Genomic DNA, 15,039 nt, shown 5'->3' with positions numbered 1-15,039 from the left:
CGTTGTCTCCATCAAGCTTCCTGCAAGGGACACAGCCAGCCACAGGGCACCTCTCCAAATACCCAGTTCACGTTTCAAACTTAAAGATTTCTTCTCACCTCTTGCCTCCGCTCTGTAGAGCAGGAGGAAATCCAGTTAGGGGTGCTTCTAACCCACTCTCTGTGGCTGTGATTCAGTGTATTTTCCCTGCCTCCACGCCTCCTGTTGTCAGGGGTTCCTGGAAACATCTCCTCTAGGCGGATGTGTTTTCCCAGAGGAGCCGGGCGAGGACTGGGGGATGTATTCCTAACCCAGAACTCGGCTGTCTGCCAGAGCCACTCCCACCCTGGCTCCCTCCTCCCTCAACCGTAGCCTCTCAAAGAGAGGAGCCCCTCGGCTTTTTATCTCCTCCCATACTTCGCCAGGCCTTGTATAAAAATGCTAGGAAATATTTGCTTCGCTGCATGGTCATGCTCAAGGACTACCCCAAAAGCAAAGACGGGGGCCCTTCAGGGGAGGGCTTGTGTTCCAGAGCAGCTCAGGTAAGAGGAGGAGCCACAGATGGAAGCAAAGACATCATTGATGTTTAGGAGCCACAGGTGCCAACCTTGGACTAGACCTCTGCTTTTTTTTTTTTTTTTTTTGAGACAGAGTCTCACTCTATTGCCCTGGCTGGAGGGCAATGGCACAATCTTGGCTCACTGCAGCCTCCGCTTCCTGGGTTCAAGCGATTCTCCTGCCTCAGCCTCCCAAGTAGCTGGGACTACAGGCATGTGCCACCACGTCCAGCTAATTTTTGTATTTTTAGTAGAGATGAGGTTTCTCCATGTTGTCCAGGCTGGTCTCGAATTACTGGCCTCAGGTGATCTGCCTGCCTTGGCCTCGCAAAGTGCTGGGATTACAGCATGAGCCACCGTGCTCAGCCAAACCTCTTCTGCCTCAACCTGAATAAGGAGTGGGGAGTGGGGGATGGGCTCACAGGGGGTCCTGTCAATCACCCATGCCAAAATAGCTGATGTGCAGTTGGCACCATCCTTCCACTATTTTAATAAAATCGCCTTAACAATAAGCCCCCTTTGATATGTAAATTCTGACTTAATTCCATCCGTGTCATTATCAAAATGCCCACATGAAGCTCTTAAACATACACAGTCCTCTGCTAGGTGTGCTCAGAGAAGAGTGAGGTCAAAATGGATACCTTTGTACCCCTGCCCCTGCCTGACATAAGATTTCGAAGGCTCAGGCAATGAATGGCCCACGCATCAGGAGACTCATCAGATACCCCTGTTTTGGGGCCACAGGAGCAGGAGGTCACAGACAGTCCTTAGAGCTGGCAGTTTCCTTCTGTCCCCTGGGAGGGGGGCACTCTGCTGGGAAGCAGGACCAAGGTCCCTTCAATCCAGAGAATCCAGGACATGGCGGAGACGCGGGGGCTGGACGGGCTGGGGAGGCAAGGTGTGGGGAGGACCCCCAGAGCTGGGGACTTCATAAGCTCCCTCTGCTGAGGGATCTGCCACCTCCTATTTTTGGGAAGGGGAGAGGCCCCGGGACTCAGTCCAGCAGTGACCTCCTGGCATGGGGCTTTATGACACAAGGGAACACAAATCCAGAAAACAGGAATAAGTTGTGCAACCCTGAGCTAAAGGCTCTGAATTTCCTCAATGGCTTGAAGAGGAGCCAACACATGGAGGGAGCCGGGAGGGATCCAAAGAACTGACACTCGCTCCTCATGACTCATTCTTCCACTCCCCGCGTGCCTCCTCCAGGCTAGGCCTGGGGCCCTGGGAGCACAAGCCCAGGCCACCATTCAGCCGGGAGCCCTCCAAAGGCTGGGGCTGCTGCCTCCTTCCTGCGCTCTCCCCAGAGCAACCTTCGCTGGACCCTGCACCTGGAGAGAGGCAGTAGGTCCCTGCTCTGCCGACTGTGTCCAGTGCCTCTGCCTGGGCTGGGGTTTGGCGAATGGGGAGGCAGGGGAGATGTAAACAAAGCTCCAGAGGTCAGATGACACGGCCGTGAGTTTGTACACCTAAGTGAGGGTGGTGCCCCTCAGCCCCCATCACTCATAAGTGAGGCTGGTCTGGGCACGGTGGCTCATGCCTGTAATCCCAGCACTTTGGGAGGCTGAGGCGGGCGGATCACTTGAGGCCAGGAGCTCGAGAGACCAGCTCCTGGCCAACATGGTGAAACTCTGTCTCTACTAAAAATACAAAAATTAGTCTGGCATGGTGGCACACACCTGTAGTCCCAGCTACTTGGGAGGGAGGCTGAGGCAAGAGAATCGCTTGAACCCGGGAGGTAGAGGTTGTAGTGAGCTGAGATTGCACCACTTCACTCCAGCCTGGGTGACAGAGCAAGACTCTGTCTAAAAAAAAAAAAAAGACTTTCCGGTGGCCCTTCTCCAGCTGGAGCTCAACATGCAGGTTTGGATGGATGAAGCGGATGTAGCCCCTGCTGCCCCTCCCTCTGCCTCCCACCGGCCCCTCACCTGTAGTACTCTATGTAGCCAGTCTGGTCGGATAGCTTGGTCAGCTCCATGGTGACTTCCCTCCACGTGGGCAGTCCTGAGAGCTGAACAACAACGCTGCCCGCCATCTGCTGTATGAACTTCAGGGTCTGCATGTAATCGCCCCGGGCAGCAAAGATCTCACTAAGCCGGGCCAGGTGCTGCTCTAGGTCCACCTTCATCTTCTGGGTAGTTCCGGAAACCTAGGGAGGAGCAGGGGGCAAAAGCCAGGGAGGTAAAGCTTCTGATTCTCATCCCGGAAGAGGTCTTTGCAGGCGGCAGAAGGTGGCCTGGCCAGGTGCGATAATTACGCTCACGCCTGTCATCCCAGCACTTTGGGAGGCTGAGGCAGGTGGATTGCTTGAACCCGGGAGTTTGAGACCAGCCTGGGCAACACAGTGAGACCCTGTTTCTACAAAAAAAACCCATAAAAATTAGCCAGGTGTGGTGGCATGTACCTGTAGTCCTAGCTACTTGGGAGGCTGAGGCAGGACGATCGCTCGGACCTGGGAGGCGGAGTCTGCAATGAGCCAAGATTGCACCATTGTACTCCAGCTTGGGCAACAAGAGTGAGACTCTGTCTCCAAAAAAAAAAAAAGGTGACCTGGCCTGCTCAGGCACGAATGAACACACCATGTTGCCCCAGCCCTGAAGATCTCCAGCCTGTGCCCCTGGAGGAAGGACTGAAGACAGAGGCTGCCACTACCCACCCAGCCCTCATGTTCCTCAAACCAGGGGGCAGTCCCTGAACTGGCCTTAACCAGGATGTGGGCTCCAAGAGACAGAATACTGGTGCCAGAGGAGCACACCACTGTGTGCTGGAGGCTGCGGCCAGGTCTAGCCTCTGGCGCTGGGAGTGCAGGCACATCCCTGCACTCTGGAGTCTCTGTTGCTGTCTACTAAGCAGGCTATGCTGTATGCTCACCACGTGGCCCCTGCTGTAAAGGGCTGGAATAAACGTATGCATTCATTACTATACCTTACTATATTTAGAGAGAGACACCCACATGGAGAAACCAACAAAATAATCCATTATTCTTTGAAGATTCTCTTAAAACTTTCAACACTTAGGCTTACGAATTCTCTTCTAGAGAAACAGACTCTATGTTGCTACCTTGACCTTGTATCCCCACAACAGGATTGCTAATTGTTCTATCAGAGAAAGGCTTTGTTGTGGCGCTAGCAGCAGCACACCGCGTCCTGAACACTGAGTGAAGGCAGGACAATGGGACTTTGCAAAAACAAAAACAGCTGCGATCCCCTCTCTGACGTGCCTGGACATGAGGCAGGAGGAGGAAACCCGCGCCTTCTCCCTGTATTCACATCCTCCCCTGGACGTGTGTCCCGCTGGGTGGGCAGACAGGCTCCTGTCCCTTGGCTGAGCCCTAAGGGCCTGGGGTTGAGTGGACCCTAAAGGAAACATCTGCCAATGCAAAGACAGAAATAGAAAGTTGATGGCTGGCCATCCAGTTGAAAACATTATTTATTTATTTTTAAAGGTGCTGCTCCTTGCAGAGCAGGGCTACCCTATAGGCAGTGTTCCAGAGTAGCCTGCCCATCCATTTCTTCCTTTCTTTCTTTCGTTCCTTCCTTCCTTCCTTTGTTTGTTTTTTGAGATGGAGTATCACTCTGTCTCACCCAGGCTGGAGTGCAGTGGTGCGATCTCGGCTCACTGCATCCTCTGCCTCTTGGGTTCAAGCGATTCTCCTGCCTCAGCCTCCCTTCCAAGTAGCTAGGACTACAGGCGCGCACCACCATGTGCGGCTAACTTTTGTATTTTTAGTGGAGACAGAGTTTCACCATGTTGGCCAGGCTGGTCTCTTGAACTCCTGGCCTCAAGTAATCCACCCACCTCAGCCTCCCAAAGTGCTGGGATTACAGGCATGAGCCACCACGCCCGGCCGTGTCCCTCCATTTCTAATGGTCCAAGTGGTTGACCCTTACTGGCTTTTGAAGAGCACAGGCAGGGCTCGTACTGGTTAGCTGGGCTTTCCCACAGCCCAGACCCAGGGTGCCTGCAGAGCCCCGGGGCGCAGCTCGGCAGCCTGAAGCACTTGCTGGCAGCGAGGGGAGAAAGGGCTTGTTCTGAAACTGTCACGCTAAACCAAGAAGCACAACGGGCCGGGACAAGGGCAGTGTGCACTAATCCACATTCGGCAGCCTTCAGCTCCCACAGGTCTGGGAGATAAAAACATAGAAGAAGAGGCAGAAACTTCCCACAGTGAGATCAGCGAGGCTGATGAGATTCCACTCTTGGAGGCAAACGGTGTTCTCTGTGTTACTGGGACTTCACATCAGCTGTGTGGCCTTTTACATCTGCGCTACGCTGGGAGTTCCTGGTTCCAGAAAAGAGAATGGCTCTCTTTGTTTCATTTTGTTTTCTTTTTTCAGTGTCAGCGGCTTGTTCCGTTTTCTGGCTTATGCTTGGTTCTTACGAGCTGGTTAAGGACTAAGAGATACCAGTGTACAGAGACACTCTACCCTGTACAGATTCAACAGCCCGTAGCACAGGGGAAAAAGACCTCATACCACGTAAAAGTACATTCAGTAACTAAATGTCATGCTAGTACACTTGGCTGTTCAATTTAATAAGATAAATGTACAACCACTTTGGAACCACTGATAACAAATGGCACTATTGTCAAAGAATAGTGCCATTCTGAACAAACCCAGTAATAGGTGACATTTCTATATTTCTATATTATATCAAACAAACTTCAGAGCAAAGAGCTGTTAAAAATTATCTGTAAACTTTTTCTGTAAGGCCACTTGTTTTCTCCTTCACAGTTCTACATTTTTAACTTCTCCATTTCTTAAACTCCTCCTCGGGGGGACGGGGGAAGAAGGCAATATTTGTATTTGTCATGCCTTCTCTTTTTTCCTGATATTTTCCCACAGGAAACAACACTAAAAAATTGTTTTTTTGAGATGGGGTCTCGCTATGCTGCCCAGGCTGTTCTTGAACTCCTAGGCTCAAAAGATCCTAAAATTTTAAAAAATAAGAATAACAGCAGTGACCGACTTACAACTCCCCACCACTTCTCCATACCATCCCCAATTCCTTAAAGGTTCGGGACATAGCACTCCCCCCAGGCACAGGTGGGATGACCCAGAGATGGAATCAGGCTCTCTCTCATGGGAAGCTCTGGGAACAGGAGGGACAGGCCAGCTTTCCAGGCTGGGCAGAGTTAGGGACGAGCTACAGGTGGCGGAGACCATGGTCTAGAGGAAAGAGCAGTTCTCAAGTGTGGTCCTGGGACCAGAGGCATAAGATGCACCCCCTGAGAACTCATTCACAAACGCAAAAGCACTCAGCCCTGCCCCAGGCCCACTGAATCAGAACCTCCGGGCGTGGGGCCCTGCAATCAGTGTTTACCAACCCTTCCAGGTGATTCTGATGCAAGCTCAAGTATGAAAACCTCTGGGAGGGAGGACTCTCCCGCACTCAGTGAGCTTATCAGGAAAGGTGGATGGGCCAGGTCAGTGGAGGTAAGGGGCTAAGACCAGAAGGCCTGGGTTCTGGCTTCTGCTCTGAAACATACATATTTTCAATCTCGGGCCAGCAATGCAACCTCCCTGTGCCTCAGTTTCTTCACCTGAGGGCTGCCCATCAGCCCGCTGCGGGCTCACATGAGGGAGCCTGGAGGGGCCATGCTGGCTACCAGGTACAGGAAGTTTTGGTATCCTGAAATGACTCCTCTCTACTCCCCCAGACTGGGGTGTGCAGCCCTCCCAGGACCGCCTGATCCCTGGACCACCGCCCCTACCCACCAAGGCACAGGTGTCCCTATAGTTGGACACGCATAGGTGTGGGGCTTCCAGTCTAGGAAAGGGGGACTTGGAGCAGGGCCCAACCCACTCTGTGGGTGCATCCCTAGAGGGCCTCTTGTTGGCCACTCACCTGCATGATCTGGGCTTTGGCAAGGCCCAGGTTCAGGTCCTGCCTGACTTGCCCACGAGTTCCCCACCTGCCTCTGCCGCCCACAGCGTCCCAGATTCCAGCCTCCCGTTGACCCCAAGGTGATTACAGTAATTACTCTAATAGCACTCAGAATCACAGTCATACAGTTGAGCGTACTTGATAGTCTACCGGCACTTTCACTGACATTATTTCACTAATGTCATTTACCTCATATCTGGACTTCCCCCTTGGATCTGGGAAGTCTTTTAGATCTGCTGCCTCCCCTGGAGCCCTGAGGACTAGTGTGCTGGGCGTCTACCCTGAGGACCAAACCAGCCTCACAGGTCCTAGCAAGGACCCAGGTGCTGCCTTTCCACCTGGAGGCAGCAGCTATATCTGGGCCCTAGGGGTTCATGCCAGAGGGGGAGGTGGCCACCCGCAGGCTGAAGGCAGCTATGGGCTGGCTGGACCAGTGTGAAGCCCCGGGACTCCTGGCCTCACTTCTCGGTAACAATGGCGAGGATGAGGGGCTGATCTCCAGAGATACAGAACCTGTCCCTTTGGGGACACGGGGGATTTCAGAGAGTGGGGCTTGCTGTGAAATGTCCAAACCTGGCCCCGGAGCACCATCAGGCCGTGGCGTGGAAGGCCCCAGCATGGGGGCTCGTTCCCAGCTCCCCTCCCTGGCGGCTCTCATCCTGTGGGACAGGGACTTCTAGGACTTGACATTTTCCCATAAGGGAGTTCGGGAGTTTCTCTAAACCCGTGAAGGTCATGGCCCTGGGGCCTTCCTGGGCAGGGCAGGGCAGGGGATTTTCCGCTCGTGGCTAGGTTGTTCCTCTAGCGATCCTGGTGCTGGTGGGTGAAGAGGAGGCAGGCAGCAGGATGGCAGGGAGGGGCAGAGAGAGCCTAGAGGGCAGTGACCATGGGACCCTTCCCCCCCAGGGCCTGGGGCAAGGGTGGGTGCCCAGAGGGAGAGTTCTCCCCAGCCAGGCCAGGTGACACCTCTGCCTCCCAGGCCGGAGCTGGCTGTCACTCAGTTCCTCCATCCCAGCCGCCCCAGCTCACCACGCAAGGCTGTCCCAGACTAGCATCTACACACCGGGAATCAGCCCTCAGCTATGGGGACGGGTTCCAGTGGACACGGGTGGCCGAATGAACTCTGCAAAGGACCAGGGCCCCTGGTCTGGTAGCCACCCTCAGCCCCTTTCTGGAGGCCAGGGCCTCCTCCCACAATTGACTTGGGCACGGAGGAGCAGCACGGCTGTCTCTTTAAGGTGACACCCCCGATCCCCCTTGTTGACTGAGGGATTAAAGCCTTAGAGGAGCTTAAGGGAGCAGGAGGGGGGCAAATGGGGTCCAATCCTCTTCTGGAGGATGCTGGGGCAGTGGCCAAATTCTCCTGTTGGGGCTGGATTTTGTGGCAGAGGCTGCTCTGATAAGCAGCTGAAAAGGCCGGGTGCTTAGAGTGAGAATGACGTGTGTAGGGGCCAAGGTCAAAATGTGGGAAAACTCCAATTCCAGGCAGCTGGGGTAGAAAAGGCAGAGGCAGTTTTCAGGGAACCAAGTCCTCAGATGTCCACCCTCATCGTGCTCCTCCCTGGGCCATGTCTCCGGCAGAGGGGTGGCAGCCCCAGCAAAAGGCTCGTGGTATCAAGCAGCCTCTGCCACAAAATCCAGCCCTGGCTTAGCAGAGTAGCCTTCCCCTTCTCCTAAGAGTCTGACATGTCCTCTGGCCAGGCCAGGCCAGCGCATCCTTCACTGTGAGCCCCCACCTGGAGTCACCGCCTGGAAGCCAGAGCCCCAAAGAGCTGGGGCAGGTCTCCAGCACCCACGCCATGGGGCTCTTCAATTGTGTGTGTGTGTGTGTGTGTGTGTGTGTTTTAATTTTTGAGATGGAGTCTCATTCTGGTGCCTAGGCTGGAGTGTGATGGTGTGATCTTGGCTCACTGCAACCTCCGCCTCCCAGGTTCAAGTGATCCTCCTGCCTCAGCCTCCCGGGTAGCTGGAGCCACACCACCACTGGCTAATTTTTGTATTTTTGGTACAGACAGGGTTTTGCCATGTTGCCCAGGCTGGTCTCAAACTCCTGAGCTCCATATGCCTTGGCCTCCCTCAAAGTGCTGGGATGACAGGAGTGAGCCACCACACTCAGCCCCCAGTTGTTTCTGAAGACAGTTTTTTCCTCTTGGCATCTCCTGGACCCCGCAATACTCGATATGCAGCACTTAAAATGAACACAAAAAATGCAGTGGAGCTGATTTTCTACATTCAAGGTCTCCTCTGACATATCAGAAAGTGCTGAGCTTGCTGGAAAATGGGGTTTGATCCCACAGCTGCCTCGTTTGGTCCTCACCCCCATTCCTGCCACCCCTCCGGGCTTGGGGCGCACAGCTGCCCATTTGCCTCAGCAGAGGCAACTGCAGCACAGGCAGGGGTCAGCCCTCGGGCACCACACCCCCTCTGTGTGTAGCTGAGCCAGCTGGGATCTGACGGGGGCCCTTACTCTGACCACACTGACCTTGTGGGCTGTGCCTGTACCCGGCCAGCTGCCTGGGAGCCTTACCAGAGCATCGATCCCAGAGAAGGTGTGGTTGGCGTCTTCCAAGGAGTACATCAGCTGGTACACCCCATCGTTGGTCTCGCTGTTTCCATAGAAACCAACGCCCACTGCAGCACTACAAGCAAGATCCCAAACAGAGGTTAGAGGTGATACGCAGAGGAGAATGTTTGTTTATATTAAAAAATAAGCTTAGGGCTGCGTGCAGTGGCTCATGCCTGTAATCCCAGCTACTCAGGAGGTTGAGGCATAGAATTGCTTGAACCCAGGAGATGGAGGTTGCAGTGAGCCAAGATTGCGCCACTGCACTCCCTCCTGGGTGACAGAGCTAGACTCTGTCTCCAAACAAAACAAAACAAAACAAACCTTGTTTTTAGAGCAGTTTTAGGTTCACAGCAAAATTAAGTGGAAAGTAGAGAGTTCCCATATATCTGCTGCCCCACACATGCACAGCCTCCTACTCTACTCGAAAATCCTGCGGCAGAGTGGCACATCCGTTACAAGCGATAAGCCCAGATGGACACACCGTCGTCACCCAGAGCCCACAGCTTCCAGTAAGGTTTCTTCTCAGCATTGCACATTCTATAGGTTTGGACATATGGATAAAGACATGCATTGGCTGGGTGCAGTGACTCGCGCCTGTGATCCCAACACTTGGGGAGGCTGAGGCGGGTGGATCGCTTGAGCTCAGGAGTTGGAGACCAGCCTGTGCAACATAGTGACATCCTACCTCTGCAAAAAATTTTAAAAAATGAAAAAATGATGTGTCCACCTTTACCATATCATACAGGGTAGTTTCACTGCCCTAAAATTCCTCTGTGCTCTGCCCATTAAGTTCCCCCTCCCCTGTAATCCCTTTATTTTTATTTTTTTGAGATGGAGTTTTGCTCTGTTGCCCAGGCTGGAGTGCAATGGCATGATCTCGGCTCACTGCAACCTCCGCCTCCTGGGTTTAAGCGATTCTTCTGCCTCAGCCTCCTGAGTAGCTGGGACTACAGGCACGTGCTACCACGCCCAGCTAATTTTTTGTATTTTTAGTAAAGTTGGGGTTTCACCATGTCGGCCAGGCTGGTCTCAAACTCCTGACTTCAGGTGATCACCACCCCACCCCACCGCCGCACCCCGTCGGCCTCCCAAAGTGCTGGGATTACAGGCGTGAGCCACTGCACCTGGCCTTAATCCTTAGTTTTCCCTTTTCCAGAGTGCCATAGAGTTGAAATGATACAGTGTGGAACATTTTCAGATTGGCTTCTTTCACTTAGTAATAGGGATTTAAGATTCCTCCGTGACTTCTTCTGGCTTGGTAACTCATTTTTTTCAGTGCTGAATAATATTTCATCATCCAGATGGACCACAATTTATCCATTCACCTATTAAGGACATCTTCGTTGCTTCCAAGTTCTGGCAATTCTGAATACAGCTGCTATAAACATGTATGGAGAGCAGGTTTTTGACTATAGCTGAGGATCTCTTTCCTGGGGGCCGTGTTGAGTAGGCAGATGACAACTCACATTCTGGCAGGTGGGGCTGGGGGTGGGGAGGTGAAGGTTCAGGGTCCCTGGCAAGCTGGCTCTACAGGACATTTTATTCGGGCAATAGGAAAATACCGTCCTCCAGTCCTGTGACTCCAAAAGGTGGGAGACTGTAGCCAGCCCTAGGGATGCTGATGCAGTAGGTCTGAGGAGGGCCCAGGTACCTGCACTTTTACCAGCCCCCAGGGGATTCTGACACAGGTGGGCCTGGGAAGCGCTGAGGTCTACTGAGATCACACACTCAGTGCTGACCTTGGGTCTCTCTTGACACCTCCAGGGATTGTGGACTCCCTCGACATCCTCCACCCTTTCCCCCACAGGCCACCCATGTGACAGTCTGTTCTTCCACTGTGAAGTCTCAGCTTTTTTTTTTTTTTTTGAGACGGAGTATCGCTCTGTCGCCCAGGCTGGAGTGCAGAGTGGCCCGATCTCAGCTCACTGCAAGCTCCGCCTCCCGGGTTTATGCCATTCTCCTGCCTCAGCCTCCGGAGCAGCTGGGACTACAGGCGCCCGCCACCTCGCCCGGCTAGTTTTTTGTATTTTTTTTTAGTAGAGACGGGGTTTCACCATGTTAGCCAGGATGGTCTCGATCTCCTGACCTCGTGATCCACCCGTCTCGGCCTCCCAAAGTGCTGGGATTACAGGCTTGAGCCACCGCGCCCGGCCTAGTCTCAGCTTATAGAATGTTCCTTCTTCTACTGAGATGACACCTGCCTCCTTAAGCCACTCATCCGCTGGATCTTCGTTTGTCTTCTAGGACAGCCTGGAAGAAGTTTCCAATTCTGCATGGTGCCCCATCAGACAGCTGAACCTGGCTTCTTCATAACCCGCTCACCTCGTGCTCTCCAAGTGGGACAGGTGTCCTGCTTGGGGCTAAGGTCTCCAGACCCTTGCCCATGCCATCACCGTCCTCTAGATGATTGGTTAATGTCACTCTTAAATGTGGCCTGAGTGGGTCACTCAAGTCCAGGTTGTTCATCAGTTCTGAGCGCAGTGGGGCTCATGCCTTAGGTCCTCCACTTCCCGGGGCACTGAGCTAACTTGCACCCACCCTGGTTCCCCCTCCGCTCCCCGCTCCGCTCCCCCCTCTGCCGATCTTGTGGTCTACAAACAGCCCCTGAATTTCTTCCCAAGAATTGCTGTTAAGCCCAGTCTCTCCTCCTTCCTATAGTGCTGTATTGATTTTTGTTTTGTTTTAACCAAAAGCAGAACTTTATCCCTGTGAAATCTCATCTAGTTGGTTTTAGTCCAACATTCCAGCATGAACAAATCATTTCAAATCTTGACTCTTGTCATCCATCATATTCCATCTGACCCGCACCACTTGAGACCATCTGAAGACTGATTAAGCAGCCTCCTGAGTTTTCATCCAAAATGCTCATTTGGTTTGGGGTGGGGGGATGTGAATGTACACGTCCACACTTATATTTGTTCTTTTGTTCTTTAAACAAGACAGGATCTAGGATGGAACCCCCTGGAGGGCTGTGATAGAAACCTCCTGCCGGGCGCAGTGGCTCACGTCTGTAATCCCAATCCCAGCACTTTGGGAGGCCGAGGCGGGTGGGTCACCTGAGCTCAGGAGTTGAGACCAGCCTGGCCAACGTGGTGAAACCTCGTCTCTACTAAAAATACAAAAATTAGCTGGGCATGGTGGCACGTGCCTGTAATCGCAGCTACTCGGGAGACTGAGGCAGGAGAATGGCTAGAACCCGGGAGGAGGAGGTTGCAGGGAGCAAAGATTGCACCATTTCACTCTAGCTTGGGCGACAGAGCAAACTCCATCTCAAAAAAAAAAAAAAAAAAAGAAAAAAGGAAAAAAAGAAACCTCCCTCCAGGGCGCCCTCGACTCCTAATTCAGTGTTTTTCAGGATGTGGTCCTCGGACCACAGGAACAGAATCACCTGGGGAGCCTGTTAAGTGCGGATAAGCAGCCCGGCCCATTCCATCAGTGTGGTCTGGGAATGTGCCTTTTAAAATGAGGTTCCTGCATCATCCAAGATGGGGGGCGGGAGACATTAAAAAAAATGAGGTTCCTGCATGAATCACGTGTCTCTGTCTCTCTCTCTCACACACCCCCTCTGCAGTTTAGAAATCCACTGCATTAAGTCAATATTCATCGGATTCAGCCAGAGTTGTGTAACTAGCTTTGAACCCAGTCAAATGCACCATCATGCAAAATGCAACCTGTTTTTTCCACGGTATCCACACAGAGGTGAGGAGCTTCACCGAGCGCTCAGCTGAGATATTCATACATTACATGAATTGTCTTTCCATGATCCTCCAATTTGTAACTTTATTTAAAAGAAAATGAACCAATTGTATTGTGCTCTGAGAAGCCCTTTTGTCGACTCGTGTTCATCCTTTTCTAGCTCTCTGAGCCAGGATTTAGTGTTTTCCGGGGATTCAATATGAAGCCAGGGCTTTCCCAACCTTCTCATTCTCTCGGGCCCTGTGGGTTTGTCAGTGATGGCCCAGGAGGGGCTGTGAAATTACGCCTCATCTTTGGGGATCAGAAATCACCTTGGGGCTCAAGCCTGTAATCCCAGCACTTTGGGAGGTTGAGGCGGGTGGATCACCTGAGATCAGGAGTTCGAGACCAGCCTGGCCAACATGGCGAAACCCTGTCTCTACTAAAAATACAAAAATTAACCGGGCATGGTGGTGAGTGCCTGTAATCCCAGCTACTCGGGAGGCTGAGGCAGGAGAATCTCTTGAACCTGGGAGGCAGAGGTTGCAGTGAGCTGAGATCGCATCACTGCACTCCAGCCTAGGAGACAGAATGAGACTCCACCTCAAAAAAAAAAAAAAAAAAGAAAAAAGAAATCGCCTTGGCTGTTTAATGAGGGTCTCCTGGTCCCTCCTGGGGTCATTGGTCCCGCCTGGGCCATGGGAAAAACTGTTCTGCTTGACAAGAATAAGTGAGTTGGTGGTGTTGCCTTCCCCCGGTGTGTTCACACCACTCTTTCCCCAATATAAAATCACTACCCTCCCCCTAAAATAGAGGAGCACTAAGAGGTGTATCCTCGTACCCCTTTTGCTTTTTCAGGAACCCCTTGTTGGTCTTCTGTGGATTCAATCCCCCACTTTCAGGTGGAACCATATCAGCAGAGCTCATCTGTCCTCCCACCTCAGTCCCCCAGCCTTTACCTCCATCCCTTCTCCTGCTGCTGTCCCGACTCTCCTTCCTGCCCCTCCCATAACTCACCAATCTGGCTGTTCCTGTGTCCCAGTGGACACAGCTCCAATGAAGGTGACCAATGACCCCCCTGCCACTATACCTGAGGGCTTTTCCCAACCCCTCTCCCACACGCAGTCATCAGCCTGGGTCCTCTTCCTGGAACACGCCGCCCCGTGACTCCTGTGCCCTTGTGGCACTCCCGGCCCTTCCTGGTGGGACACTCTTTTTTTTTTTTTTTTTTTTTTTTTTTTTTTTTGAGACGGAGTCTCACGCTGTTGCCCAGGCTGGAGTGCAGTGGCGCGATCTCGGCTCACTGCAAGCTCCGCCTCCCGGGTTCCCGCCATTCTCCTGCCTCAGCCTCCTGAGTAGCTGGGACTACAGGCGCCCGCCACCGCGCCCGGCTAATTTTTTGTATTTTTAGTAGAGACGGGGTTTCATTGTGGTCTCGATCTCCTGACCTTGTGATCCGCCCGCCTCGGCCTCCCAAAGTGCTGGGATTACAGGCTTGAGCCACCGCGCCCGGCCGGGACACTCTTTCCTGGTCTCCTTCACAGGCACCTTTTGCGTCCCAGCCATGAAACACTGTGCTTCCTCCAGGCTTGGCCCCGGCCCCCTTCTCACTCTGTGCTTCCTACAGCAGGCCACCTGTGTGTGCGACTTCCACATTGGCCACCCTCAGGATCCTGGCTTTATAACTCCAACTCCGCTTGGATGTTTCAAAGGCACCTTAAACTCAATCTGTGTACAACCAAACTGTTGTTTGGTCTGCTGCTCTTCCGGATCCCCGCCAATGTCCCGTGCCTTGGAGGATGGCACCGCCACCCCATCTTGGGGCTTAAGCCAGAAACCTGCAGATCAACTTCAGCAGCTCCTCCCTGAACCTCCCTGGCCGACTCTTCCTCTGTGCACTCCCCTCTGGTCACTGCCCACGCGTGGGTGTAAGCCCGCCGCTCTCCAACTGGGCCTCCCTGATGGCCTGAGTTTCACTCTTGCCCACGTCTATGCGACCCTCTGCCTGGACCTGTCCCTCCTCTGTCCCCTGCCCTGTTCTCCATCACAGGGGGCTGATCCCTCACACTGAATGTCTCCGGCTCCCCTGGCAGCTGGCTTCTGCTGATGGAGGTGCTGGTAGGAGACTGGAGGTGGTGGTAAGGCAGCCAGGGCCCTGCTCCCCTCGTTCTGCAGCCGCTGATAGGCAGGCTGTGTGGCTCCAACTTCGCTGGTGACATAGCCTCTCCCTCTGTCCCTCTGGCCTGCAGGTGGTGGTGGCTCCTGCTGTTGCTAATCCCAGGGTCGCTCACTGCCCTCATTAGGCCTCTGAGCTCTTCAGTGGCCCAGCGGCCATTTCTTCGCATTCAAGTCCCGCTGTTCCGAATACTCCCTCCA

The 15,039-nt window shown here is 53.3% G+C and overlaps 1 protein-coding gene across 22 annotated transcripts in view; it reads right to left on the bottom strand.

The window, feature by feature from the left end:
* TTYH2 (tweety family member 2) overlaps window positions 1-15,039 on the bottom strand; it is a 48,998-nt gene that overhangs the window by 21,909 nt on the left and 12,050 nt on the right. For 18 of the 22 annotated variants that reach the window (XR_013407163.1, XR_013407164.1, XR_013407165.1 and 15 more), the window contains 2 exons: window positions 8,950-9,061; window positions 2,465-2,685 (listed from right to left, as the gene is read on the bottom strand). Coding sequence is in view for 15 of the 22 variants with exons in the window: in XM_077972637.1 (XP_077828763.1) it covers window positions 2,465-2,685; window positions 8,950-9,061 (333 nt within the window). In the remaining 7 variants the exon portion in view is untranslated. Of the gene's footprint in view, window positions 1-2,425; window positions 2,727-8,924; window positions 9,062-15,039 lie in introns of those variants that run through there. The other 4 variants (XM_077972646.1, XM_077972647.1, XM_077972648.1 and 1 more) reach the window with 4 other exon arrangements.

The sequence above is a fragment of the Macaca mulatta genome, chromosome 16 (assembly GCF_049350105.2).
Source record: "Macaca mulatta isolate MMU2019108-1 chromosome 16, T2T-MMU8v2.0, whole genome shotgun sequence".
NCBI classification, from domain to species: Eukaryota; Metazoa; Chordata; class Mammalia; order Primates; family Cercopithecidae; genus Macaca; species Macaca mulatta.
The sequence above is the reverse complement of the archived record's forward strand: the minus strand, read 5'-3'. Positions and strand labels throughout refer to the sequence as shown.